Here is a 27,804-nt window from a genome sequence, read left to right on the forward strand (position 1 = left end):
CAGTAACCTGAGTGGAACAGTGCCACCAACCAAGTTGAGCAGCACGGCTGCTCCAAAAAGCTCCAGTTTTACTCTGAACTGGCAACTAAAACCCCTCCAGTCAAACAAAGCTAAAAAGCAGCTTTGTGTGGCGTTCCTGAGCTGGGTCACACACTGCCAAAACCCCTCTGGCAGCACATCCCTGTCTGCTCCCCACGACCATTCTGCAGCTCAGCCATAGCAACCTGCATTGATGGAGTCCAGGTCACCACCACCTCCTGCCCCGAGCACCAGCAGCACCTCTGCCACCCATGGGACTCCACACCACTGTCACCCACCCCTTGTACTAGCACAGTTAAAAGTGACACGAGGTAGGAAAGTAGTGAGAGGATAACCAACTAAATGACTGCTCCACCCTCACAATCCACGATCATGTGTGAAAGATGGGGCAGAGGAGGGCAAAAGGACCCGCAGCAGGCCCGAGCTTGAGAAAGGGCACAAGTGGCTTCTGAACAGCCAAGGCTGCAGCACACAGTGGGGGGGTCACACCAGGAAGGGTGACATTCCACCCACCTCCATCTCACAGCGTCCATCAAACACTTCCAGTCCAGTGGAGAAATAAAGCTTCATGAAGGCCTTTTTAAGAGAATTTTATTTGAGTGGTTCTTACAAAGATTGTTGCAATATGAAAGTCTTTGTTTGATAGAAATATCAAGCTGTCTTGTCAAACACACTGAAGTAACCCAAAAATATATTTCAGAGCTCACAGAGCTTAAAAAGAGCAAAGATTATATGCAACCAGAACAAAACACGTTTCTGTATTTCCTCCTCCTTTCAAACCTGGCTGAAATCCTTCAGCTGTGCCCCACGGCAGACATAGAGACTTATCTGGAAATGCAGAGATCGTTTTGTTTGGAAACTTAGACACACCTCACACAGTATTTACAAAGAAACTTTTACAGATACATTAATCAAAAGTTACCATCAAGAAATAAACCCCTTCAATCCTTCTATTCTTACCAATTATTCAGCACAAAGCAAGCTGAGTGGCTGCCTAGAGTCAGCTTTCAGTAGCCTGTTGAATCTTCCATTTATACAAAACACTAAATATGTCCCTTCAGAATGTCTACCTCTGATATTAACCCTTAGCAGATCACCTACATTTAGTGAAGTGTAAATGTAATTGCTGCATTAAAAGAAAGGCTTTGTGAAACATTAAAAATGTCATTATGTCCCATCTGCCTTTTACAGAGAACTTGTTTTCTATGAGCTACTTCTCAGTTCCTACAGATCACCTTAGTCAATGTACAAGAATTACAAGGCAGAACAAGAAGTCAACAGCTTTGTATACAGTGGAAATGCTAGTTAGGGAGAATGAACACACTGCATTTCTGCTTACTTCATTTTATTTTTAAAGGTAGCAGGAAGTGTACACAAAATGACATTAAATCCTTTCCTTTAGTTTTATCTAAATAAAAGATAACTCAATCTTCCTCCAAAAAATAACTATGTACAAAACTGACTAAATCCATCTTCATCGTCGAACAGGAACCAGTAGTTGGGTTGCAGTCATAGAGTCTGGGAAAAGGCTATGGTACGTTGGAAGAGGTACATACGCTGCTGTGATCATTTTACCTGATCAGAAGATGAAACAACGGACATCAGTATCTGGTCACTTCTTAATCAGCTACATTAACTAAAGGTTTCTGTGTGGAAGCCACTCACCTGCAAACCACCTCCCGTGCAACGCATTTACAGCTGCAATGGCAGCAGCGATGGAAGGACATTTGACATACACGTTGCCCTGTAATACAGAAGGGTCAGAGCTGTGAGAAGCCTGAGGAGGGTCCAGCACCGCCTGCACTGAAGAGGCTGTGACAGAGGCAAAACTGTTGCTCTACTCCTACAGTGACCACCCCATACCTCAGAGAAAACAGCTCTTTACTGGTATGTGCTACCACACTGCTACCTTGGCATGAAACTTCTCCGAGTAGCAGTTTGCAAAGCAGAACAAATGCGGGCTTGATCCACAATGAGCGAGCTTGATCCACAAACTCACTTGCTCAGACAACCCTCCACAAAGAGCAGCTAATGGCTGGTGCAAAACAAAAGCAGGAGGAGTTTGGCTACCTGTGCTGCAGGCCAGGTCCCCAGGTGGGCAAGCCACAGGCCTGAACCACACTTAACTGGACAGGCAAGTTCACAGCCTGGTTTTTAAAGGGCTTTAAGCACTCCCTGGGCTGGAAGGATGTCTGCTGCTTCGAGAAGACCGGTACTGTACTACTGCTACGTGCACTTTACTTGAACAAGGACTGGGACAAATCCCTTCACAGCAGAGCAAGAGCAGCCTGGGACAGTATCTAACATGAGCGACACATTGATATTTCAACTGCCAGAGACACCTGAGGTTTTTCATCTGCACCTAAAGCACCAAACCAGCCTAATCCAGTGCACCGCAACATTCCCATTCAATACCTTCAAGACACAGCCACCCACAGTAACGTGCATGCATTATTCTGGCTGCCTGCTCTCTTTAGAGAGACTACTACCAGTAATTCTTGAACAGATCAGATTCCAACCGAAACAGATTTTACAGGAAAAGAATGTATTAAGAAACAGAATCCAGCTTTTCCTTTAGCAGCCTCTGCCAGCCAGGACTAACTCTTCCCACTGTGATCTAACTCATTCCTTCGCAGGGGGAAACTTTAGATCAGGGGTTGATGGTTGAGGCATTAAGCAATTAACACAAGAGTTGTTTTCTCAGCCTCCCCATATGCAGGCATTGGAGCTGAGCTGCGGAAACCCTGACAGGAGATGCTGCAACGTAAAGCTTTAGCTTTCCCTAACACGCCAGTCTTTTCACTCACAGCAAACCCCATCTTCACAGCTGAATGCCAACAGCCCTTAGCCTGGCAAGTCTGGGAAAGAGCCCCAAAGAGGGGAACACTTAAAGGGTAACAGGATCAGAATCTAAGCCTGGCAAACAGAACAGCAAAGTGGAAACTCATGTTCAAATACAGGAGTTTTAAGTATCAGTGGGTATTTTATACTGGGGTCACCACCATGCTACTGTGACAAAGTGGACTACATTAACCAACAGCTAACTCACGATACAGTAGCTGTAGTTTTCCCTTTTAAATCCACTTGCTAATGTGAACCAGATTTGCAGCTCCATGTGCTCAGGACCTATGTGAGGTTACGTTGAGGGCTGTTGCTTTTTTGGGCTTTGGGGGGATAGTGTTTTTGGGGGGTTATGTTGGGGGTTTTTTTGCTGGTGGGCTCCCCCCTACCTATCAAAGGGCACTTTGTTTTATCTAATACACCACATCTGCCTCCCACCAGCTCAGCAGTGCCACATAGCAGTGATCCTCACAATCAGGAAATGCAAGGAAAGATTGGATGTGGTTTTATGCACCACACAGCAGCTCATCTCCAGTCTAGTAAGTCAGGAACCAGGCATACCTGAGCTGAGTTTTTGTCTACATAGATGTGGATAACTCCTCCGTGTTTGTTACATTCCTCAATCACATCATCTTTAATTTCTGTATCCCAGCCAGCTTCTTCTTCACTGTAGGGGGGGTGAAGGAAACAACAGGACAAAGATGGAATTGTTATCACTCAGAAAAAAATCAACCCAAAACCCATCAAAAAAACCTCTGCCATATTCCAATTCCTTACTTGGATGTTAGTCATCAACAAATGGCAAACAGACACAGACCACGATAAATCACTTACGTTTGAGGATTAAACATGTTGGAAAGCTGGAAGCACTGTGTTGCAACTGAAGCAGCTGCAGCCAGAACTGTTGTAATGGAAGAAAACAGTAAGAGATTTAAGAACCTGCTCTGCATGGCTCCAATTTAAATGAGTATCTTCTATCTATGCTTTAAAAATCACAACATTCAACAGTAAGTTATAACTAAACAGAAAATTTAAGGCAGAAAAGCAACCTTGTAGCTAGACCCTCATCTATGATAGGCAATTTTAAATTGATCAATACAGAAAACAGCACAGATGAAGTACGGATGAAGCCAAGTAGCGAAGAGCTAACCCTGTACACAGATCTTGGCAGATTTTCAACGTAAAGATGTACATGCATCTTCAATGTATCTAAAACTTCTGCCCAAGTTGTGTGCCAGCAGCACCTCCTCATGGAAGCCAAGCAACAGCTCAGGATGGAGTAGCACAACCCCACATGGCTTCGCAGGAAGGAACAGACATTTCTGTACATCCTCCAAATGTTATTTTAAACATGCTGAATTATCCTTCAAAAAGAAGTACAGCCCTATTTTTGCCCCCTTAGGAACAGCCCCACACCCAAACCCATATGTTTTTAAGGACTAAGGTATGGCTGGGGAGCATTACCAACACTCAGGACATGCTATGAAGAATGAGCGAAGTACTTAACATGCATTCTGGTTTTTACAGTCCCTAATCAGACTGATTTCCTGCAGACACTAATACAACACCATTTCTCAGGCTGTTGCCAAACTCTGTACCAGAAGCATTTCACTTCTAGACATCTACAACAAAACTCACTGGGGACGAGTCATATCAAATGCTGCTTACCTTCGTTCTGCTGAGATAGTCTCGTCTGCAAATCTAAAGAAAGAATATACAGAGTTTGTTAGTGTGTGTGCGCATCGCTGTGTCATCACCTGCCAGCCAGGCTTTTAGCTGTATTCTTGTGGTTAAGAGCTTGTTCAGGTACCACAACCCACTCTCACTGCTCCTCTCTAGCTGTGAGGGGTTTCACTAATTTCAGCTACTCAACTGGAATAGTCTGTACTCAACAGAAATTCCATAACCAGAGGCAAGCTTATTTCAAAGAGAATGAATACCTTAGAAGTAAAGACATGACCACGTCCCTTAATTCAACAAGTAATTTCCACCTTGTCTTGCTGTGCTTGGTCTCTCTGTAAGATGTATTTTGTTCCATGAGAAAATAATTACAGCAATTCTTACAGGCATTGGGAGTTTGGAATCTTTACTAACAGAAAGCATTTAAGCACAGAACTGTCCCAACATGACACAACGAAAGCAGTCAGCAATTTCAAGTAGAACAAGAAGGTATTGAACCTGTTACCTGTCCATATAAATGTCGGAATGACACAAGTTACTTTGGGGTTTTTACAATTCAAAACATTTTCAAGTGTTCACAACATTTAATTTGCTCAACCCCCCCCCCCAACTCATTTCTTGTTTAATAACATGGAGCTGTCCCAGTTTGAAGTAATGGGAACAGACAAACGCAGACTTTTTAACCATTTCCAAGTTATGACTCTAATGCCTGTTATCTTTAAACCAACAGAAAACTCCAGAATGCAGGAAGCATCAGCATAAGCCTTTTCACTTCCAATTCAATTCACACAAATTCTAACTTACTTTAAAGTTAACCATCATCTTTTATTCACCTGTTTAGAAAGCAGTGAAGTGACAGACCCAAGTAAGCTTCCCAGCTTACCTGGAAAGACCCAAAGGTGTCAGGTATCCTTTGGGATACTTTTTCCCTAATAAACCCTTCTCCACAACACTGGGGAGCCAACCGGAATGAGTATTTTTTTTCCTCTAAGTATTAGGCAGCAAGAGCTCTGCCTCACTGAGGAAGTCTTCCCTATATTCCTTCCCAAGTGACTTCCACAGAACTCCATGTACTGGGAACTATACCGAAAACAAGAGAGGGAAGGAGTAAGCTTGGAAGGCTGAACTGTAATAGGAATTGGCTATGTTTAGCATGTTTTCCACAGGGATCTGAACATAAAGAAATCCTCAGCTCCATGGAGTGATAAATACTGGGGAAGACTGTCTTCACCTGTATTCTCTGCACAAACAGCATGGATTTGGCCTGGTCTATAACTAATTTCACCTAGTTATTAATTACTACCCAAACTTATCTGTAAATACATGTGTTTTAAAAACATGAATAAACCCCCAAACCTCCTACATCCCTCAGGTTAGAGGAGGACAGAGACATCCCCTCTGCAATTCTGACACAACTGCACAGGTACACCATGTACAACGGAACTCACCAGTGTCAGTAAGCCCCAAATGGGGCAAATCTACACAGATCACCAGTGCAAGCTCTGTTTACAGCCTAGAGACACATCTGTTCTAAACACACCTGCTACCAGTACATTGTAGGAACAGGTCTGATAGGTTCATTATCTACCACCTCTGTAACGGAAATCCTATTCTTCAAGTAACTGAATCTTCTTGTTGCTCAAGATTGAAGAATGGTCCTCTCCTCTTACTCCTAAATTCATCTGGAATTTAGACTCATTGTCACTCTTCATTGTCACCTCTTAATCTTCCCCACATGCAGCTTTAAATAGTATGTAAAAACTCAAATTAATACATCTGTCAAGTTAAGGTCAAAGTACCTTCTTCAGTATGTTCCATATGTATTATCTGTTCAGCATGACTGAGAAGTACATGCTTAGCACAGAGAAAGCAGAAATATCTATGAAAGCGTTTTGTGTCTTAAACCATAATGAAGTTGCATCTTTATTCAAGACACAACTAGCTTTTCATAAACTGCAGCCTGCCAAGCATTACTCAAAAGTGATTACTTACAACAGAACAGCAGAGCAGAGAGGTTGCGGATGGTAACACCTATCTGTCCCTCTACCGCAGGCACTATCTTATCTTTTGCATGAATTGATAGTTCCTTACTGAAAGTACGGGATGTTTTGTGCCACAAAGCATGAGAAGCATGTCCTATAGCCTCATAGTTATCTGAAGTTCCAGATTTTCAGACAATTTACTAAAGAGCAGGAAGTAGAAGTTGCAGCTTCAATCCCTTTCCCTGCTGGAATTTTCTCCACTGGAATAACATGCAAGTTCTCAGGTCTCCTGTAAAACTTGTTCTTTAGTTTTGGTTCATCCCCTTCTTGAACATGGGTGACCAGAACTGTTCATCAGTGTGGACTTCACATCTCAGCTGCTCAAGTATGCTACCTCTAGGAACACAGCTGCCCTTCCGAAAATGCAGCACGCTGACAGTTCATATTCACTCACTGATGAACTGGAATATTTAGATCTATTTTCCTTCTCCTTGGCTGTCTTTCACTGCTAAGTCCCAGGCTATACAACTAGAATGTGTTTCAGTCCTGAAAGGTGAACCATGTACAACACCCCAAGAATGCCTTCTCAACAGCCCGTCTGTATTTACTCACCTCGCTCATACTCTCGTTGACTATTGTTATTTATGTAAACATTAAAACAAGATCAGCCCAACAACTGAATTACGGCTTCAACAACAGCCTCAGACCTTCCAAAAATGACAGTTTCTCTTTCTTTAAGCCAGCTTTTTTTACACATCTTGTATTTCCTGTACTAGCCACTTGTATAGCTTGGTAACTTCTGAATGGCACAAGTCAGAAGTTTAGAGAGGAGCTCTACTACTGCTCTTCACGTAAGAAACTCGGTTTTATCAAAGACTGAGTCTTTAAATGCAGTTTTTCTGCAAGTATGCTGTATTGAGTAATATTCTCCAGTTCACCCATCTTTAGTATGGCTTTTTAAGGAGAGAAGTGAAGCCAGAGTAACAGGACTGGAAACTGGTCAGGCTGTGGTGCTCTTCCTTCCTTTTAAGTGTAGGTCATTTAGATGTTACAGCTATATACTCTATCACAGACTTAAAATACTTACTGACAATACCAGATAACAAACCTCATATTTCACATACCTATTCCCACACTAACTTGATGGGAGTTTTCTTACTACATTGAGATCTTACTTTCACCTTTACTTCTAACCCTGTGAATGGGTCTTTCTCCATGTTCCTAGCTAACCATCCTCAAATTCCAAACTTTAATGACCAGTGTCCCTGCTACAAACTGAGGCAGTGAGACTCTTTTGGAACACCCTGGAAGTGTTTTTTCATTCAATCTCAGCCCTGCTTCTTTTGTTCTCTTCAGGAGTTGGTAAATCTTCATCTATGCTTTCATGTCTTTTACAAGGCCTAAATCTGATGAGGTAATTCTCAATTTTACTACTCCCCAAACTAAAAGTACAGGTTTATTATCAGTCCTTTTTCCTCTTCTTCATAGGCTCTGAGCTTATTCCTTATATCTTTGGAGGTAGTTAATCACCCAGTGCGGTGTGGAGCCCATTTCTAAACAGGACTGTTTCTTCTTTCTGTGGAATACAGATCCAATATAGCATTAGCAATTTGGAACTGAAGAAACCTTTTACATCCTCACTGTTCAAACACCCATGCTGCTCAGACCAGATGACTCTATGGCCTCATTTCTTCAACCACCACTTTAGAAATCAGAAGCCTTACAGACCTGCTTATCCTTCCATTTAAACTTGAGCAACTCATGATCCCTCAAGTCAATGGTCATTTCTATTCTCATCCATAACATCTTCATTACTTACCAAATTGAGTTTAAAATAGCATCCCCTCTTCATGAGTCAGTGAGTGTTTGATGAAGAAATTTGTCGGATATCACATCCAGGAATATCTGGGCCCCACCATTATTACTAGCAATTCTTCTCCAATCTGTATCAGGGAAGTTAAAGTCTCCCACAATGACATAATTCCTGGTAGTAATTTTCTCTAATAAGAGTAAAGAGATCTTTAATCCATAACCAAATCTCACTTTGGGGATAGCTCATGACTCTATGGTAGTAAAAAGCTTTTTTTTTTCCAAAGTTACTTAAGTTGCACATGCCTGCATTACTCCTTTTGTACAATACAAGTAGAACAAACACTACTATTCCTACCACTTTCATTTCTAGTTTCTGAACATGCACATTCCACAAAACCCTTTATCTGGCCTTATCACTTATTCCTCCAGAGCCATTTTGCCTTGCACTGATTCCATGCTATCCTAACAGTTCAGCTGTGTCACACATTTTCAGCCATGTTACTGATTTGGGGGTTTGGACTTCTTTGTTTCTAATATGGGGGTGGGAAAATCATCCGTGTTTTGATTTCTCATTGACTATACCTGTTTCTAAGCAAGCCTGTCACCACTCTGTCACCTACATTACAGGCGATTTATCTCTACTGTTGTTTATCTTTCCTTCTCCTGAACTGGATACACTTTTTCCTTGCCCCTGTGTCTTGTTCACCTTTTTCTTCTCAAATAGAGAAAACCCTATTCCTCGACCCACACTTCTTTTTTACTTGCCCTTTCCTATTCCTTCCATGGGGATATCTATACAGAGACCCTACTATATTCTTTTAGCAACTGTCTACAGTTTCATGTGTGTGCTCTTCTCCAAACTGAACCTGAATAACTTCGGTAACATGATTCAGGTGTATTTTAATCCTGAATCACTTCTGTCACAATTTGCTGGAAGACAAATGGAACAATGCCCCTGCTCTTCGTTGATTTCCTAAGACTTCTCTCACCTTCCAGCATCTAGTTATTTGTGACATTCATGCCTTTTTTACTGCTATGACAGTTTCATGCCATTTGTTCTTGTATTAATAAAAATAACAAGAAGAAATTCCACTCTGTAATTCCTCAACTCCTGGGTTACTCATTGCTCTAGTTCTGAAGTCATCTTGAACAGTTAGCTGTTTAGGCCAGCTATGACCTAGCAGCAGCAATCCTGTATCTTCAACCTCATCCCCTCTCACAACAAAGTAAAATCTCAGTAACACTTTCAACATACGTACTTGCAGAACACACAAACTATAGCCAATTCCAAGCAACACACGAATTCCTTTATATACAGTGTCCTTCCTCACCAGGACAACACACTGTATAAACCTAACACTACAGCTCTCAGAGGGGTTAATGTCTTTCCAGTTATGAGCCTGCCATTTTTAATAGTCAGCATCTGCACTGTGGTAGAATTAGCAGGGGAATAGTAAAGATAAAAGAGATGAAGCCTGGGAATGGATTAAATGAACTACAACAGATTTGCAAAAAATAATGCGAAGTGAATCACACCAAAGCTGTCATAAACTGTCACTGTTCATGAGTTCATGGAGTTGCACTGTTTTACAGCTTGTAAAACATGCAGCAATACCTATGTTCCCATTTTAAAAGATCACCAAATGTAGGTAAGTGCCTCTTGTCTCAAAACTATAAAGCATAAAGTATTTCTGAAGAATAAATAGCTGATTTCTTACCTGCCACAGCTCCAAATGCCAGAGATCCACTCATCTGCAGTGCCTGCTGTGCAGCTGGAGGAATCTGCAAACCAGTACCTACAGCAGAAGACAAGCGTACTTTATAGCAAGCAGTTTTCACTCAGGGATGCAATATCACAAATCCCACTGTTGTCAAAAGCTTAAAAACACCATTTCATATATTTAGCATAATATACTGTGGGGTGTGCTAATTCCAAGCCTGCAAACTTCTGTATTTCCCTCACATTTTCCTGTTAATCATCACACACACCTTCTGCAAGTCTTGCCATCAACTGAAGGCGACCAGTTGTTCCCAGGTCAATTCCAGTCCGTTCCAACTCATCACTGTCCAAAAACGAGCTGGCACTGGAAGCATCAGTGCGCTCAGTTACGTGTCCAACTTTCATTGGCCTACCAGCCAGCTCAAATCCATTGAGTTGTTCCAAGGCCTTTTTGGCACACTCGGAGTCTGAGAACTGTAGATTGGAAAAATACTAATTCAATAATACAGCCTAAAGGATTCAGCAACAATTCTACCAGATGTAATATCCAGCTACATAAAGGTGAGAAACACTAAGTTTAAGATAACAATAGCTACAAACTAACTTAAATGTGCTTCATGTTTTCCATTTAAACCAAATGCACACAGGTTTGGGTATTTACTTTCACAGAGTTAGGTAAGAATGTATTATTGTCGAAGCTGGAGCATCCAGATACTGCAGTTAAGACAAGTCATGGCTGCAGTTCACTTTCAACACCTTCCAAGAATGAGCCACCTCCTTTCTAACCTCTAACTGCCATGCATTTACTGGCTATTCCTAACAGATGTTCAACTTTATGCTGTGTAACACCTCATTAAATATAGAAATATTTTGTCAGTACTAAACACATCAAATATGGGCTATATAGTGCCTTCGGTTTAATTTGCCTCCAAGTGCCAGAGATTCCATGACAAACTGCCACGTCAGTCAATAAACCCAAGTTCACAGAATTATCTATCTGAGGGTAAAGAGGAAAGCTGTTTTCAACTGTAAATTGAAAATGCCAGTTTTTATTCACTAGTATCTTTACCTGCAGATGACAGCACTGCTTTAACAGGCACTGACACAAAGTACACTATTCCATCCTAAACATATGCATTGCTCGACCACAACACCCACAGAGAACTGTCAGAAACAAAGAAAAATGCCACTGGTGCATCTCCTGCAACATATTTCTAAGCAGAGACTTAACAGAGAGTGTTGAGTAAGCTGTACTACTACATGGGAAGGTTACATTAAGAAATTGTCTAAGTAGTCTGACAATTCCAGTCATACCGTAATAAATCCATATCCTTTTGAGCGTCCAGTTTCACTGTCCATCATGAGCTGAATGCTTTCAATCTAGAAGTAAAAAGACAGCTATTTATTAGCATGCATTTTGGAATAAACTATGAAATATCCAACCAAAACCTGAACACAGCCCTGCCAAATACATGTATATGAAAGTGAAACGACTTTTAATCAGTTCCTCATTCCTTCCTCAAGTCAAATGAGTGCACAGGCAGCTGGCTATGGACTTTGATACTAAACCAGCAGGGGGATGTACAATTTGTCCTTTAAGATCACCTACAGGCGGAGGCTTGGTCCTTATGCAACATTCCACCAGACAATGAGCAAGCAGACATCACCAAATCCTATCCAGAACATTACAGTCATGGCATCTCATAGGCTGAGGAACTCCATTTCACAAGATAAGAAAAGCAGTTTGCATGAGTCTGACCAGGAGCTTTTAGAAAAAGGAGCATATTTAAAATAATTATTGGCATATGGGAACTTTTACATCACAGATCTCAATTTAAAACGGATTACTAAGTCTTCCAAGAGCCAATTCCCAAGTGTTGGGAAGAGACAGAAACACAGAACTAAGAAGTGAGATTTAGACTGGAGTACATGGAATCTGTAGAAGGAAAAACCTTCACACCTCTGTAGGTCAGCTTCCTAAACTACATTAATCCCACTGCCAGACCTTGAGAGGAAACAAGGACAGGTGGATTCATATTTAATAAATTCCTGCAATTTTCCAGGCTTCTGCACAACAGAATTCAAGAGATACACATCTGAATCTGAATAAAGCATCTGAAAAGTGCTGTTACAGTATGTATGAGGCATGGGTAAAATCCAAAGATTGTATGAAAGGAACATCAGTGGACTTGATGTATCCTGATTTTTTGCTTCTATCAAGCAGCATGGTAAGTATGTTACTTTCTCCCTAACTAACAATGACATGCTCATGATACCTCAAGTTAACACATTAGGGTTACATTTATTATTACTCCACTGGAAATTTCCTATTCAATCCACGCTTTATACAAAAACATATTACCGTGCTGCAAACTGGGGCCTAATGATCAGGAGTGAAAAGGGGTCAGTGTCAAGCTGTATGGGACACACTGCCAGTGTGTGTTAGTAACATGAGCAAAAATCCTCAGAAACAGATGCAACTACTACATTCACAGTGAACAGTACTGACCCCATCCTGTGCTTTAAGCTGTGACATGGGGCCCCCATTCACACTCATGTCAGAGGAAGATATTTACAAGCTGCAGAAGCCAGATACTATGTATGAATTGGGGTTTTTAAGGGTTTTTGTTCTATAATTTTAGGTACTCATTGAATTCTCAGCTCTCCTTCATAGAACCTGCCATTCAAAAATCAGGGGAGCACATTACACATCAAGGTTCTCTTCTCCAATACTATGCTTTTAAATCTCTGTGGATGTACAGAACAGAAGAGCAGGAAAAAGCAGAAGTGTTTTGCAGGTGTGAAGCTGAATTATTTCCAGAAGCTCCAAGTATTCTACAACTAATGTGGGGTTTTAAGATGAACTACCAAAAAATGAAAACATACCCTGCCAAATGGCTCAAAAATTCCTCGCAGCATATCTTCAGTTATGTTGAAGTGTAACGATCCCACATAGAGCCTCATAGGACCAGCACTGCCCTTCTGCAGATTATTTGCCATTGCTGCTGCTCTGTTTTTCTCCGCCTAAGGGAAAAAGAAAAACCTTCTGTAAGACTTTAATAACACCCCTTAACATAAGCAGTACACACCTAGCAGATACACTAAAACACACAAGCTGGTTTATAATCTGCACACTCTCAATTAGACTTTAAAACCTACAAAATCCAAGCCCATGACCAAGCATAGAGACACAACTTCCAAAAGCCTTGAAACTAAACAACTTCATGCAGAATTCTGGCTTCTATCTAGTAAATTAACAACTTTGTTTTTACATATGCTGGAAAGCATACAAATATACACTACAATTCTGTAACACTATTACAGGTTCATTATTACTGTTTTCTTCTGTATTTTCAAAATGCATTTTATCACTTTGAATTGCTGTAATTTGCCTGTCAACTATGGGAAACAAAGGTCCATTTATCATTAGCTTAAATAATCTTTTCTGGTACTTTTCCAAACATTCAACAGTAACCAAGTTTTCCAACAGTAAAGTCTTCCTACAAGCCAAAAGCAGCACTGCTCAACAAGAATAAAGTTGAGGTTTACAACTCCTTACCTGTGAGGCTTGTACTATGATTGGTACACCCAAGACTCTCTGTCCAGTTAGTCCTATTGCCAGTGGCACTGAACTAACATCAACAAATTCAACATAAGCAATTCCCTTTGAACGCCTGGAATTCCTATCAGAAATCATTCGCACATCACGAACCTGAAAGGCAAGAACAGAAATCCTGTTAGAGATAAAAGAAAGAACCTAATGCCTTAAAAAAACCTTAATGCAGTCCATTTTTTCCAGTAAGGAATTAAAGCCCAATTATTTGCCCAGTCCATGGTTTTGTAATTATGCTGCAAATTTACAGTAGCATAAAGCTATCTTAACGCAGAGGCAAGCTAGCATTAAAAGCTGCTATTCCAAGTCAAATGTAGTAGGCTACAGGAAAAAGGACAGTAGAACATTTGCAGCACTGTAACATTAAGCCAGAACCTTACAGCTGATGGAACAAATAAAGTGTTTCAAATTTAAAGTTAAATTTTTAAATTACAGTATAAGTGACAGAACTATCTGCCAAAGAATGAAACATCTGGAAAATGAAGCTGTTTGAATCAGAATTGCATTGCCATGGTTTACGTCACCTGCTGAGCAATGAAGTCCTGTTAAATTACATTTTCACATGTTTAGAGCCTTTAAGAATTAGCTGGTCATCACTGATTCCCCCTTTAACCTGTACAGGAAGCTCCAGAAAGCCACTTGCTTAAAATTCTGTAGAATATTAATCCTGTACTATGACACCTTTTGGAGGTATTCAGAATCATTATAACCTCCATCCTTACCTTTCCTACTGTAGAGAAAAATTCTTCCAGGTCTCTTGGTCGAATTCTTGCAGCCAGCTGCATGCAGAATACTGTTCGAGCATCCCTCTCCTCAGGGGTAAGATTATCAATAGGTTCTCTGGAAAGACAAAGGTTCAGTTAAGAAGTAGTATGAATTAAGATAACTCATCTCTGGACTATGTATGAAACTTTAAATAACTGGTACTTTAGAGTCTGGTGGGGAAAAAAGATCCTGCCATTTTATAAAAGGGCAGAGTCAAGAACTGAAGGGAACGCCTGGTATTACTATAATATTTACTTCATTAACACAACTAAGCATGTTTCAGCTGTTACCATTAAATATGACTGGAGAATTACATATTACGTACAGAAGCCCCAACTAAACAGAAGTGCTATTTTGCTACTATCCAGGAGAAGTAGCAGCACTAAGGAGCTTGCAGTCAAAAAGGTAAGGCGAAAGGATGGGAAAGCAAAGGAAATGTTGGAGCCTGCAATGAGTTTCCAGTCATGCAGTAGGGACTTCTATTTTTATGAATATTAAAAAGCTGACAATACACATTTAAACTAAATTATCTCAGAAAGAGTTTGTTAATAATTAAAAAGAAACAAAGCAAAATTGGTTAATTTTAACTGCATTAGTTTAAGATTAGTTTAATCTCATTAACAGCAATCTAAATCCAATTCCCTTAAATGAGAAGCCTAAGAATAGATAAGCACCTCATGGATTTCAAAGATACTTGGCTGCTCTACAAATAACATCACTACATACTGGATAGGGAAGAGAAGCATTTGTGCAGTACTTTTCCATTCTGTACTTAAAACTATGAAGTATGATTTAGTAGAAAAGTTAATTTAAATCACAACACAAAAAAGCTTGAGAATACAGAAACAGAAAAAGGAAATCAAGATATGTTTTGCAAACTGGTATTATTTATGTAAGTGTGCACTGTTACTGGGGGGAAAAAGAGCTTGACATGGGGAGAAAACAACATCTTTTCAATGCTCTCCTCTCAGGGGCTATCTGAATGAATTCCAGCATTACTTGTGAGTTTAAGCTGGAGAGCAAGTAGACATGCATTATTTCACCATTACTTTTCCAACTTCAATTAAAAAATTAAACTAAACCCCACCACAAATGTGTAAAAATTCCTACCTAACAGGGCTCTTGTCTTTCCTGAAAGGACTTTTGCTTCTGGAGCGCCTTCTGCTATGAAGAGAGATCAACAAGATTATTAGAAAACCTTTAAATACATCAGTCTGATTTTAAGCAGATACAGTAAAGAGCAAAGAAAACTTAACAACCTTAATTTGATGCTGTGAGGCAGACCAATCTTCCCTCTGATGGCACTGTTGAATTTTGGACCAGAACTACGGTAAAAGCAAAGACAGATGTTACTCACTACAGTACCCCATTCACCATCTCTTGTCTGTGCCCCCAAATCCACTGGAGATGCTCACCCACCCTCACACCTGAACTTGTGAACATTTTCCATTAGCAGCACCCATAGTATGCATAAGCTACGTGCAGCACTTCAAACCATAAGGCACAGACTATCCTCCCTGCTCAGTTTCAATGTCACAAAACCCCAGCATAGGCAGGACGCCAAGGAATAACCAAATCATGGATCAGCCATACATGGCACATCTGCACATGCAAAATGTTCTGAGCTACAGTCACTGCTGTTATCTTTCTGACATAGTTTTTTGTTCACAGGCATTTTCTACCTACTGGGAATGCAAAGCAGTACCTTAATGGCCTGGAACTCGGCCTCAGAGTTTTGAGATGGGTTTGTGGTGATGACAGGACTATTTGCTCAGATGCAACATTTTAAAACAGAAAGTTTCCTGAAATTTAAGGTGCAAGGGGAAAGCAAAGTCACTCCCTGCAGACGTCCGCAAGGGACACGTTCACTAATGTTGTCTCAGCTGGACCCACATGGTACGAGTATGTAAATACAGCTTCCTTCAAGTGAAGCTCTTACTAGGACATCAAAACAAAGAACCAGCTAAGCCAGCAGTTAACTTTATATAGACATGTCACCCAGAAGGAATCCAGTCTCCTGGCTGAAGCTAATTTTAGCTCTCCAGGCATCACAGAAGGTATCAGAACACATGGCAATCCGCCCACTGCTTCCACGATAAGGCCAGTCCTCTTGCTAGTTATTGTGGCACAGGGTAACAGTCTGTGACATGAATAGAAAGATTCAGCCTATCTTGTTCTCCCTGAACTTGATCTCCTTGTAGATACAAGCAAAAGAACACCACCTGTTAATGTTCCTCTTGTGTATCCACTGAACAGGAGCGGCATTGCTCACAGACTGAATGCTAGGGGCTTAGTCTTTCCATCTGCAGACTTGATTCTTTCTGCTGTGGCTATAAATTGATATGAAAGCACCCTGAAAGACACAGCAGGCTTAAAACATCAACTAGTCTTTCACTAAATCCATTTAAGCCAACCAATTCGTCTGATAAACATCATTTCACTACTCAGTGGAGCAGGAATGCTTATAGTTAAACTCAGCATCCACAACAAGGAGGAGGATGATCATTTTTAAACATGACACAGGTAGAAGTAGTGGGCGAAAACCTAAAACCATGCTGGCCAGGTTAAAGCAGGGGAACTATGGTCCTGGGTAACACTGGAAAAAGAATAAAGAAAAAAAAGACCATTTAGAAACTACTTATTAAGAGAAAATAAATAGTTATTAAGAGAAAAGATAATACAAAACCAGGCACATGCTGAGATGAGATCACTACTCATCAAAACCAGACTTTTTGCCTAGGATAAATTACTCCATTTCCTACTCCAGTTCAGACAAACAAAAGCTGAGTGTGTCCATTCAGGTTCTCCTATGTCCACCACACATCCTGCCAAGGCTGCAGCTGGAAATGCTGGTACCAATTCTACAGGTTGGCTTCTTAGCAGAGACAGGATTACTGTGCATCTTCACTCCTCCTGATGTAAAACATGGTGTTCTCCGTTTCAATTCAAATATAGCGAGACAAACCAATTACTATCTATATTTTGTTCACTACCCCACAATACCAGAGAAATTGCCCAGAACAGCTATAGACAAGTACCATAACAATGAAAAAGATCCCTCACAACCATTTGTCTTCCTGGCACAACGTATCTTGAGTCATTAAAACAGGCATGAGGTTCTGTAGTTATGGCCATACTTTCAACCTCTTCTTGAGGAAACTGGCTTGGAAGACTGAACACTAAAACCTCCAAGTTTCTCCAGATGAAGAAAGCCCTCTGAGACAGCCAGGAGAATACAGCAATTCCCAACCAAACAATAAGATGAAGGACATCTCCTCCACACAACCCCACACTGGAGGTGACAAGACTGTCAGGCTCCATATCTGCAAGGCAAAAGATCTTGATCAAGTGCACAAGGCAGTCTGGAGCCACGACAGTAGCACTGGCAGAACCCAACAGCTACTTCAATCTTATGGGTGCCAAAGAGCTGCAGATAACACTCCAACTGTGCACAGCTGAAATCTTCAGAGCTGAAACCTGGAGCAGCTTTAGAGAGGCTGATGGGCCTGTTCCTGAAGACAAAGCAAAGCTGGGCTTACATGATCTGTGATCCCAAGTACACAGGATGGATGGAAGCACAGGATGCCACTGCATCTCAAAGCCAGGAGCTTCATTAAGTTTTCACTATTTTGAGCAACCTGGTCTAGTGGAAGGTGTCCCTGCCCATAGCAGGCAGGTTGGAACTATATAAACTTTCAACCCTTCCAACCAAACCCATTCTGTGATTATGAAAATGCCAACATCCAGCTGACTTGGTGCAAAAGGAGACCTCATTTCTGATCTGCATTTCGAAAAGGAATGTGTTTGCCTGGGTTGGAATCCAGCCATCTAGAAAAACATTCATGCGCAGAAACCTGTGCAAGCCTGCAGTTTCTCAGAAGGTAAACAGTGTCTTCTCTAGCATCCTGAGAGTTTTCTCCATCGTGGATGACATCACATGCCACTATTAAAAACATACATCCTTTTCAAACGCTACTTCTGACATGATTCCGAGATTTGACAACAGTTGGGATGAGACACAGACAAAAGCAGACATAAATAGCAGCCTCGGGTGAAAGCCAAACACACAGCCCAGTTCTTACCAGTGAAGTGGATGCAAAGGGGAGGGCAGGAATACAGAACAGCAGAAGCACAGAATAAATACCAACGAAAAGATGGTTTTGGAGAAATGGCTTGCAACTATCAGAAACTATGTATGTCAGAAGTGCTAGCAAGCCAAGTATCTGAAAGGACCTGAAGAATTCTTCTAAACAAGTCTGAGAGAAAGCAGGGCAAGTATGCAATGTGTGGGCATTGGTAAATCAAGATGCTTCCAGTGTGGATGCATAAACACAGAACTGTGTATGCAGTAAATGGTTAAGAGCAGCAACCCAGTAAAAACCTTTGTAATATAAGCAAAAGGTTTTATGAGCCTGTAACTGAAGCCAGGCTGTTACTCATTCCTGACAGTTAAACCATCAGGTCCATACACTGAAGATAGGAAGGACATGTAGAAAACTTGTTATTTTAGTTCTGTGATGAACCTTGTCTTCCAGAGAGCTGTACACATACCTTCACTTGCTTTTGCATCTCTGAGTTCAGGCAGGAATGCAAACTAGCAGGAGGAACTGGATACGTTACTGCCTTCCTCCTCTTGACTCCATATTTATTGACACTCTTTAGCCCTAACATCTCACGTTTTCCAAGATGATTAGCAACCAACATAGCAGAGAGTGAAACTTTAAGCTTCCACATCATACACTGAAGCAGCACACATGCAACCCCACATCAGTAACCTACTAGGGACTTCTGTAGCGGCCTCTGAATCTGCGATCTCTACTCCTGGAACGGCTACGTCTGCGTTCTTTGCTTCTGCTCCGTTTTCTTTCCCGACTTCTGCTCTTTTTCCTTTCCCGATCTCGGCTCCGTTTCCGTTCCTTGCTTCTGCTCCTCTTCCTATCATGGCTTCGACTTCGGCTCTTGCTCTTCTTTCTCCTGAGAAAGAAAGAAAAACACACCTTTGGTTACACACAGGCTCAGTGCTGTCACTCATCTCACATTTCACAGTTCCTCTAACCTGATGTCACACTGACAGGAAACCCCTTCTGCTTGTTGGTATTTATACACGTTTCTTCTGGTGGTTAAGCATGTCTCAAGCTCTCAAATTTATCATGAGCAACAACAAAGTGCTCCAAAGCACTTTCTTATTTACAATTATATAATCACTGAAGAATGTTTCCAGGAAGAGTAAGAAAGACTTAAAAAAGACTTTCTTATACATAATAAATGCAATACTTCATGTATCTTTCAAACATACTTTAAATACACCATCAAGATGCTAAGAATAAATTGTATTTTTAGAGCAAAATAAACCAAGACACAATACAAGCAGAAAGGAACAGACGAGTCTGAGGGAAAGAAAGTTTTTCTCTTGGTAATCCCTGCCATCAGTCTTCACATATTGCCTAAGAGTTTTGCTTCCTACTTGCTACTCCCACTCACAAGCCGCTTCCTCTTCCAAGTCTGCAGCTCTTACAAGGTTGGAGGAAACTGCAGATCTTCATCATTGTAACCATTCAGTTGGAAAACTTAAACTTTTTATATACATCTATGACAATTACACCTCACATCTGAAGAGCACTGAGCCACTATCTCACTACTTTTGGGTTATTTGCAGGTTTTTTTCCTTTCCATCTCAGTCTCAGACTGTAAAAACTTAAGTCTCTTAGTTTTTAAAACACGTATCTGTGTATGCATACATAAAACATATGTTGAACAGATGCTCAAGCCAATTACTTGAAATAATTCAACTCAAACTACATTTGGGGAATAACCAATTTTGCTGCTAAACTTTTGAAATTGACAATATCCTTTGCTACTGAATTTTTCGTCTCTCCCTTTCTGGGGCTCCAGACTGCACACAGCATCTTCCGTCAAAGTGGTCACTCATGCATTTAACTTCTTAGGCCATACTCCCCTTTTTCAAAAAGTTCATCCCTGGTACTCTCTATGGCCATGGGCTGACTTCCAGTCAAGTTAACTCAAAAACTGAAATGGGGAAGATGCCACAGGAGCAACATTTCTGATCAGACACGAGGGTACCATTAGAAAACCAGAAAAGGAAGTGAAACTCCACACAATGACACTGCAACAGCAGCAGAACACTTGACTTTCTTGTCTTCTACAGTAACTTTCTTCTCTAAACTTAGGTTACGGTTTTTCTGAATTGTAAATACAAATTCTGAACATAGAGGTCCACCATGAAAATGGAACCATGTGCAGAAAGATAGCAAATGCCATTGTTCTGGTCTCAGAGAGGTTGCAGCAACTAAGGAAATGAACTGAAATATATTCCAGTATTCTCCTAATTCTACCACAAACCAAGGTCAGAACCATTTCTAAGATTTAAACCCCACTGCTTTTTTTCATATCCCAGTTTCTATTTTGAGACATGGCAGCCAAACAAAAGCAGGGTATTACATGCCATGTATGTATTTTAAAGCAACAAAAATGCAGAACTTAAAAATACTGGGAGCAGCTGCTTTTGATGGGGCTTTAATAGCCAGCATGAGAATGACATTGACAGTATTGTTCAAACACACATGTAAGATATAATCAGTTTTAGATTATTAGATTCCAACCTAAGTCTGTTGGAATTGGACTGCTCATTTCTCTGGAAAAAAATGTTCTTTGGATCCCCATCTGATTTCAGAAGATGACAACAGCACACATGTTGACATCTCAGGTGAGCTATCTATTACAGACACACACTGGTTACTGTTTAGTCAACTATCAAACTGACAATTATTCATCCTACATCAACTATCTCATCATCAAATTATGCTTGTAAGGCAGAGAATTTATTTCACAGACTTAAACCCCTTCTACTTATTTGAAGTATTTGACTCTTATGCAAAGCATTTTTCTTCAAGGATTTTATTCCACACAGGCTGGGTCAGCAGCAGTGTCCTGACCCTGGAATTACGCTTCCTGAAGAAGCTGGGCTTGAACTCTGCTTCTCTGAAAATGTTATAGCATAATTTCATAGAGTTTAGATTACAAACAAAAACTGGCAGATTTTTGTATGGGGTGAGAATAGGGGGAAGTGATCCAACACTCCAAAACTTCTCAAGGTGCCAGTTATCTTTAAAGGCTTTGAACTGTTCCAAAGCACATAAAATTCTACACCAAATCCATTTTTAAAATGCAAAATCCATTGCATTGCTAATGCAACAAATAAGAAATTAAATATGCTGAATGTACTAAGTCTGTATTTTTAAACAATGCCAACATTAAATGCTTCCACAATTTTGATGACACCAGTGACAAGGGAGTAACTACATTTGTAAACAAAGAGAACATTTCCTAATTGCTGTAGTTGCAGCACTTGCAGATACCAAGCTTTTCCACTTTATACCCCTAAGCAATACTGACATGCATTTGCAAGGTTACAAAAACCAGCAGCCTCCCCCGAAATGCAGAGAACTGAGAAAACACTCACTTCTTGCTGCGTTCTTCATGGCCATTGGCACTGCTCAATTTGTTCTCATCCTAAGCAGGGTTGATAGAAGAACATCATGAGGACGAAGCGGAAACATTTCAAGTGGTCAAAGGGTAATGGGAATGGGAATAAGAAAATACAAAACAAAAATTATAATACTAAATTACTTGTTTGCAGTTTAATATGGAAAGATTTAGAAAATTTAGATAAGCATGTTTAACCACTTTGCTGCTTATATTTAAGTCATACAATTACAAAATACAAGACTTACATCATTTAAAAGTGTGTATTAAATTGTAGGTACTTCCTTACATGGTTTAGAGAGCAAGTTATCCTGTAGAAGTCAGCACTCAAGTGGTTAACTGTTATTTCTATAACATGTAAGAGGAAGTTTCAGGTTTGTGTTTGTGTGCCCCTCTGATAAGTACCAAGGCTATATGTCTGCCTAAGCCCCGGTGGCTACGCTAGCAGCAGCCACTATGGATTTCCTGTGACCGATGCCATTCCCGAGATCTTCGCTCATTTTCGTTGAAGGGTTGTAAGAGCTTGATGTCACCTCTGTCACACATCTCGCCCTGAAGCAAACAGGGATTCACACTGCTTTAGTAACGTCGACTCCCAAGAAAGTCATCAATAATCCACCAGTCCAGCCTAAACATTCCCTATTTCCATACCTGTTTACATGGAAAATATCCATGTTAAACCAGGACACAAGAATTTTAAACATAACAATTTACAAATTTTTCTTCAAGATTTTAACGTAATTGCTAAGTATTACATAAAAAATTATACCACTTAAAACTTACAAATGCTCATCCAAAATTCATCACATGGTTGTAATAAACACTGCAGAATAGACTAACAAGAACTGCTATAGAATTTATGTACTTGCTTTACAATTTAATCACATCACTTACATCAAAAGAACAATTCCTAAGCGACTTAAACTGAATATACATGTTTTGTGACACCAGTACTAAAGCATGCATAATGTTAACACTTCACCACCATTTGGTGGAAAACAACAAAAGACAGTATTCATTTGCTGCTGGTCTATGGGAAAGACATCACTACGTTCATTGAGGAAAATTTTGCATTAAAAAATAGACATTTCCTAATTTAACAACTTGGACAGAGAAATACAAGAGCTTATTTTAGAATGACACCGCAGACTGTGATACTGTCTTTTACTTGCTAAGAACATTCTATTCAGGGATCCAAGAATTTCCATCAATTCGTTCACTCAGCAATGGATTTTCATCTGCCCTGTTAAAAGATTAACCACCACCAGCCTTCTGCATTAAAAGCAAGTCTCACTCTTCTTGCACCGAGCAGACTGTTCAAATATTTACTTGCCATGGGACTGGTGAAAAGGTTATTCTTGGAACCCTGCTGTTTTCCCAAACCACTGCATTCACCTTGTTGCTATACCAAACTGGACCTGGCAATTTTAGGAGAGGCTTTTGTTTTCTTGGTTTTGGTTGTGGGGGGGTTGTTTGGTTTGTTTGTGGTAGTTTTGTGTTTGTTTTTTTTTTTGTTTGGTTGTTGCTTTTGGTTCTTTTTTGTTTGTTTAAACCTAGGGGACCACGGTACAGCGATACGTCACTCAATTACTACCTTATGATTGACAGTTCACACTGGAATCAAAGGTGAATTCATGGGAGTAGAGGTGAGATATCGTTAGGCAAGTCTACAAAGAGAGATAGATGGGCATTTATTCATCACGCTGAAGTGAAACTACTGCACAATATAATTACATTAACAGTATATATTTACTTGTAAGTTACATGTAATGCATCTCCAATAAGATAAATCATGAGGGCTCCAGGGATGTTAGTTTACAGTTCAGCAGTAGTTTCATGAATAATGCTAAATTAAGGTAAACAGGACCTCACTGGCAGATTTTTCTCACCTTCTTGTACGGAGCTTCAAGCATTGCTTCAATATCAATATCATCAGCCATTTTTCAGGATACCTGAAAGAAGAAGCAAAATCCACCTGAGAACAAAAGCATCCTCATGCTTTATATACCAAAGGCTTTTCCTTAAGAGGCCATCAATGCATTGGCTCAAATTCACAAAGCAGTGTCTCAGAAGACATTTCCAACAAGAACTGGAATGAAGCTTTGCCCATTGAGATGAGAAAGAACATGACACAAAGCAATTACAGCTGCAGACAACAAAATGCTACCGAACACAATTAGCCAGTGGAAACCCCAGAGGTGTTCCACCTATTTCCTTCAAAACAAAGAGCAGAGATGATTTATGATACAGAAACGCAGGTCTGGTGGCCATCTTGAGAACTACCAGAGCTTGACCAAAGGAGTCGAGCGACATGTAAAGAGCACAGTACAAACATTCAGGCAAACCTGTTCACAGCTTCCCAGCATTTGTTACCACCACATTTACTGAGCTGAAAACTTGTCAACACTAATGTCCTTTAAGAAATCTGGCTTCCTGCATAATGAGGGCCACAAGAGACACAGTTATGGTTCAGGCATTAAGAGCTGCTGAAGCATACATAAGATCCATCCAGCCTCGAACCTCAGATGCCAGACAGAAAGAAATCCACCAAGCCATGTAACACCAATCACCACATGTGTTTGGGTTGGTTAGTTGTTTTAAATGGTTCCCCTTATTTTTCAACTTCAACCCCCCAATGTAATTATGCATTTATTACACTCTGAATCCCTTTGACATGTTATTTTCTTTCCTGTTGCAGGTTTGCTATTAAGAATCTCTCAAGACTCTCTACACTGAAGTACAGAAACTCAATCTCCTCAAATCTCTTAATACAACAGTGTCTCTCGTTTATGCTTTCTTAGGTTCAAGAACAGCCAGACCTCCAGATTCAAGTCAGACAGCCCAAGAGGGAAAATTTTCCTGCATGTCTGCCATAAAATGGATCTTTAAACATACAAGTTAGTTCTTACACCTTTGTTACAGTTATTGCTGTAGGAACTGTGCTGAAATGTTGCCACATCCGGAGACCTGACCAGCAGAATGAAATCACTCCAACAGCCTTTAAATGGTTCACTCATAGTGGAGATTATCATACCAAAGCTGTACCATGTGTAAGAATTAAATCACTCTCCCACCCACATCTGACCACTGCTCATTAATAAAATGAAGAGTAAAACATAATCCTTTAGCAGTATCAAGAGTACTGTAAGTTCACACTCAGTTACTTCACTGAGGCATGGTAACAGTTTCAAGGTATTACCTCTTGGGCTACAGTACTCTCACAAACATGATCATCTTTAGTTTAAGGGCTCAATTTTACTTTTTTGGCTTTTCAACTCATCTATATACATGATTTATGCACACGATTTAATTCACCGCTGCTCTATCAGTATTTAGTATGAACAAGTACCTCAGTATGATTAAGGATATCAAAAGCCCCAAGCCAATCTCAGGACTCTACAACAAAACTCGCACCTGCAAGGACACGTCCGTATGTGTCATTTAGCCAACATAGCAGCCAACCTGTGGTGGGATCCTTCATTCCACTCAGGGATGGCGGGGGCCAGAACAGGGGCCACCAAGTCAGAAGTGGCACAGAAAAGTGAACAGGGAGCAGATATTACTGCAGTCACCCGACTACTGAGAGTAAATAACTGTCATCCGGTGGCTTCAAAACAAAGGTCCTTATTCACACAGCATTTAGCCATGGAATTCACTGTTACAGAGCACTGGGGATGCTAACAAAGGGAAAACAAAAACAAAACCCATGAAAGTTGATAGAAAAAGCTTTTCATTAAACAAAGACATGCCTTGTGACCCTGAACCACAACTATGTGGCTGAGAGCACACAGGGAGAAGTATCACTGTCCCACTGACTGCTGCTTCTATTCTTTCATAGGCATTTACTGATGGCCACCATCACAGACCAGATCCTGAGTCACACAGACCTTTGGTCTCACCCTGTGCAATCCGTGCTCTTTGTACTCTGTACATAACAAATTCATTGGTGTGATACTATGTTTTTATCAGAATACCTTCTGTTCATATAATACATTTCTACCATCAACATTAATTCATGTAATGTACATAATAACACTACATATAAAATTGTTATTGTTAATTAAAATTGTTATTTAAAAAATAATCAAGAGTCCTTATTCATTTCAAATTAGTAGAAAATCATAACAGATTCTCAAGTATCTGTCATTAAGCACTGAAGCAGCACAAAGCAATTTATAAAAACCTTTTAACTTGCTCAAAAAATTCTGCATATGCCTGACATCTGTCACCAAAAAAAACAAACAACAACAAAACACACCCCCACAAAAAAACAAAACAAATAAACTAAAACACAACAAGGAAAACCCCAAAACGTCAGAACAAATAAGGGATGAACTACACTTGAGATTTTGTGAGTCTACAGAAAACCTAAAGGGGCACGAAATTTACAGCTACTGGCCTAGCCAGTATTTTGACGGCAGATTCCATCTTTTTGCTGTGTTCTACTACATAAAAGGAGTTCCTCTCCTCGCCATTATTTGCTTTAGGAATTCCAGGAGATGACAATTCCATTCTCGCTTTGCAAGGAGCCTCCTGGAAAAGCATCAGGAGAGTTTAGGGAGAAGGCCGACGCTTCGGGGAGGCACCTATGCCCGGATGGCTCCCACCCGCATGCTCTCTCCATGCGATCGCAACGAACGGCGTCGGATTCCCGACCACACCGCCGCGGTGACCAAACCCGCCCCGTTCCGCCGGGGCCCCGGCCTGCTCCGATCGCCGCGCGTCGCCTCCTGCGCGCCCACAGATCACCAAGAGCGAACGCGAGGGCCCGCCCCACCTCCCAGCGCAGACCCCGGGGCCGCTCCCCGGCCGAGCCCTGCCAGCTCTGAACACTGGGCCAGAGCCCCGCGCCGGCCAGGGCTGGTCACTCTGCACAGCGCCATCGTGGGGGAACTCGGGGAGGGACAACGGCGCGACGGGGACGGCCGGGCCCGCCCGCTACGTGGCCATAGGAACCACAGAACCCCGCACGGCCAGGCCGCGGTCTCAGGCAAGCCGCCGAATGCCCCGGGCGCAAAAAAGCGCAGGGCGCGCACCGGCGGGGAGGCCAGAGGCAGTCCCTGAGGGTACGGGACAGCGGCGGCCAGGCCGCAGGAAGGCGGCCATGGCGGCGGGAGGGGCACAGGCCTCCCGGGCCGCCCGCAGGCCAAGGCCTCAACGCTCCGGGGAGCAGGCCGCGGTTCGCCCAAGCGGCGGGGTGAGCGCTCCCCGCCCGGTAGCTACCTGCGCCGTGGGCGGGTGCTGTCCTGGTTCGGATGCCCGAGGTTCGGCTCCTGGTTGCGGCGCAGGCTGCGCTAGCGGTGGGGGATGGGCCCGAGGGCTCAGGGGCCCTCCACAGGGGTCTGAATGTGAGATGGACGGCGCCGCTCGGCCAGCCCGAGAGCGGCAGGCGGCGAGGGGAAGCGCGACCGTGGCGGGCGGTCCCCGGACCCGGGCTGGGCCCCGGCTGTGGCACCGGCGACTGCTCCCCGAAATGGCGCCCGCCGCCACTCGCTGCTCGCACCTCAGCGCTCGGCACGGGGCCGCCCAGCGCCCGTCGCAGGGGCTCTCGCGAGACGCACGGCCAGACAACGTCCGCACGCACTCCCGCACCGGCCGACTCTCGCGAGACATCGCGCCCGGAAGCGGAGGATTGAATGGTCGCGATACTTGGCGGGGGGGGGCCGTCACGGGCCTCAACGTTCTCGCGAGAGCTCCGCGGGCCCGCTTGGGGCGGAAGGGTCGGTCGCCGGCGGGGGTGATGCTTGACACCGGTTTCACACCCGTGTGCGGCCTTCCGTTCCAGCGCCCGCTCCTCTGGCCGGATCCCAAATCCCCGCCCAGCCCTCCGCCTCTGGCGGTCTGCAGGG

General features: G+C 42.0%; 1 protein-coding gene across 4 annotated transcripts; it reads right to left on the bottom strand.

Moving 5' to 3' along the window:
• Positions 1–613: 613 nt before the first annotated feature.
• Positions 614–27,506, bottom strand: RBM39 (RNA binding motif protein 39). Of its 4 annotated transcripts, none has more exons than XM_065692068.1 (17): positions 27,179–27,498; positions 23,845–23,907; positions 21,933–21,982; positions 19,232–19,426; positions 15,712–15,777; positions 15,563–15,616; positions 14,410–14,527; positions 13,634–13,786; positions 12,961–13,098; positions 11,389–11,454; positions 10,344–10,548; positions 10,073–10,150; positions 4,549–4,581; positions 3,715–3,781; positions 3,442–3,547; positions 1,705–1,783; positions 614–1,614 (listed from the first exon to the last, which is right to left on the bottom strand). In XM_065692068.1, the coding sequence occupies exons 2-17, from the start codon at positions 23,893–23,895 to the stop codon at positions 1,514–1,516; spliced, it is 1,560 nt and encodes a 519-aa protein (XP_065548140.1). In that variant the 5' UTR covers positions 23,896–23,907; positions 27,179–27,498; the 3' UTR covers positions 614–1,513. The 4 variants fall into 4 exon arrangements, 2 of the variants coding, with proteins under 2 accessions (XP_065548140.1, XP_065548141.1); XM_065692069.1 differs by having other exon boundaries at positions 15,563–15,613; positions 27,179–27,497; XR_010615463.1 differs by lacking the exons at positions 614–1,614; positions 1,705–1,783; positions 3,442–3,547 and adding an exon at positions 8,362–8,542 and having other exon boundaries at positions 3,710–3,781; positions 27,179–27,506.
• Between the last annotated feature and the right edge of the window lie 298 nt (positions 27,507–27,804).

Source organism: Lathamus discolor, chromosome 11 (genome assembly GCF_037157495.1).
Source record: "Lathamus discolor isolate bLatDis1 chromosome 11, bLatDis1.hap1, whole genome shotgun sequence".
In the NCBI taxonomy this organism is placed as follows: Eukaryota; Metazoa; Chordata; class Aves; order Psittaciformes; family Psittacidae; genus Lathamus; species Lathamus discolor.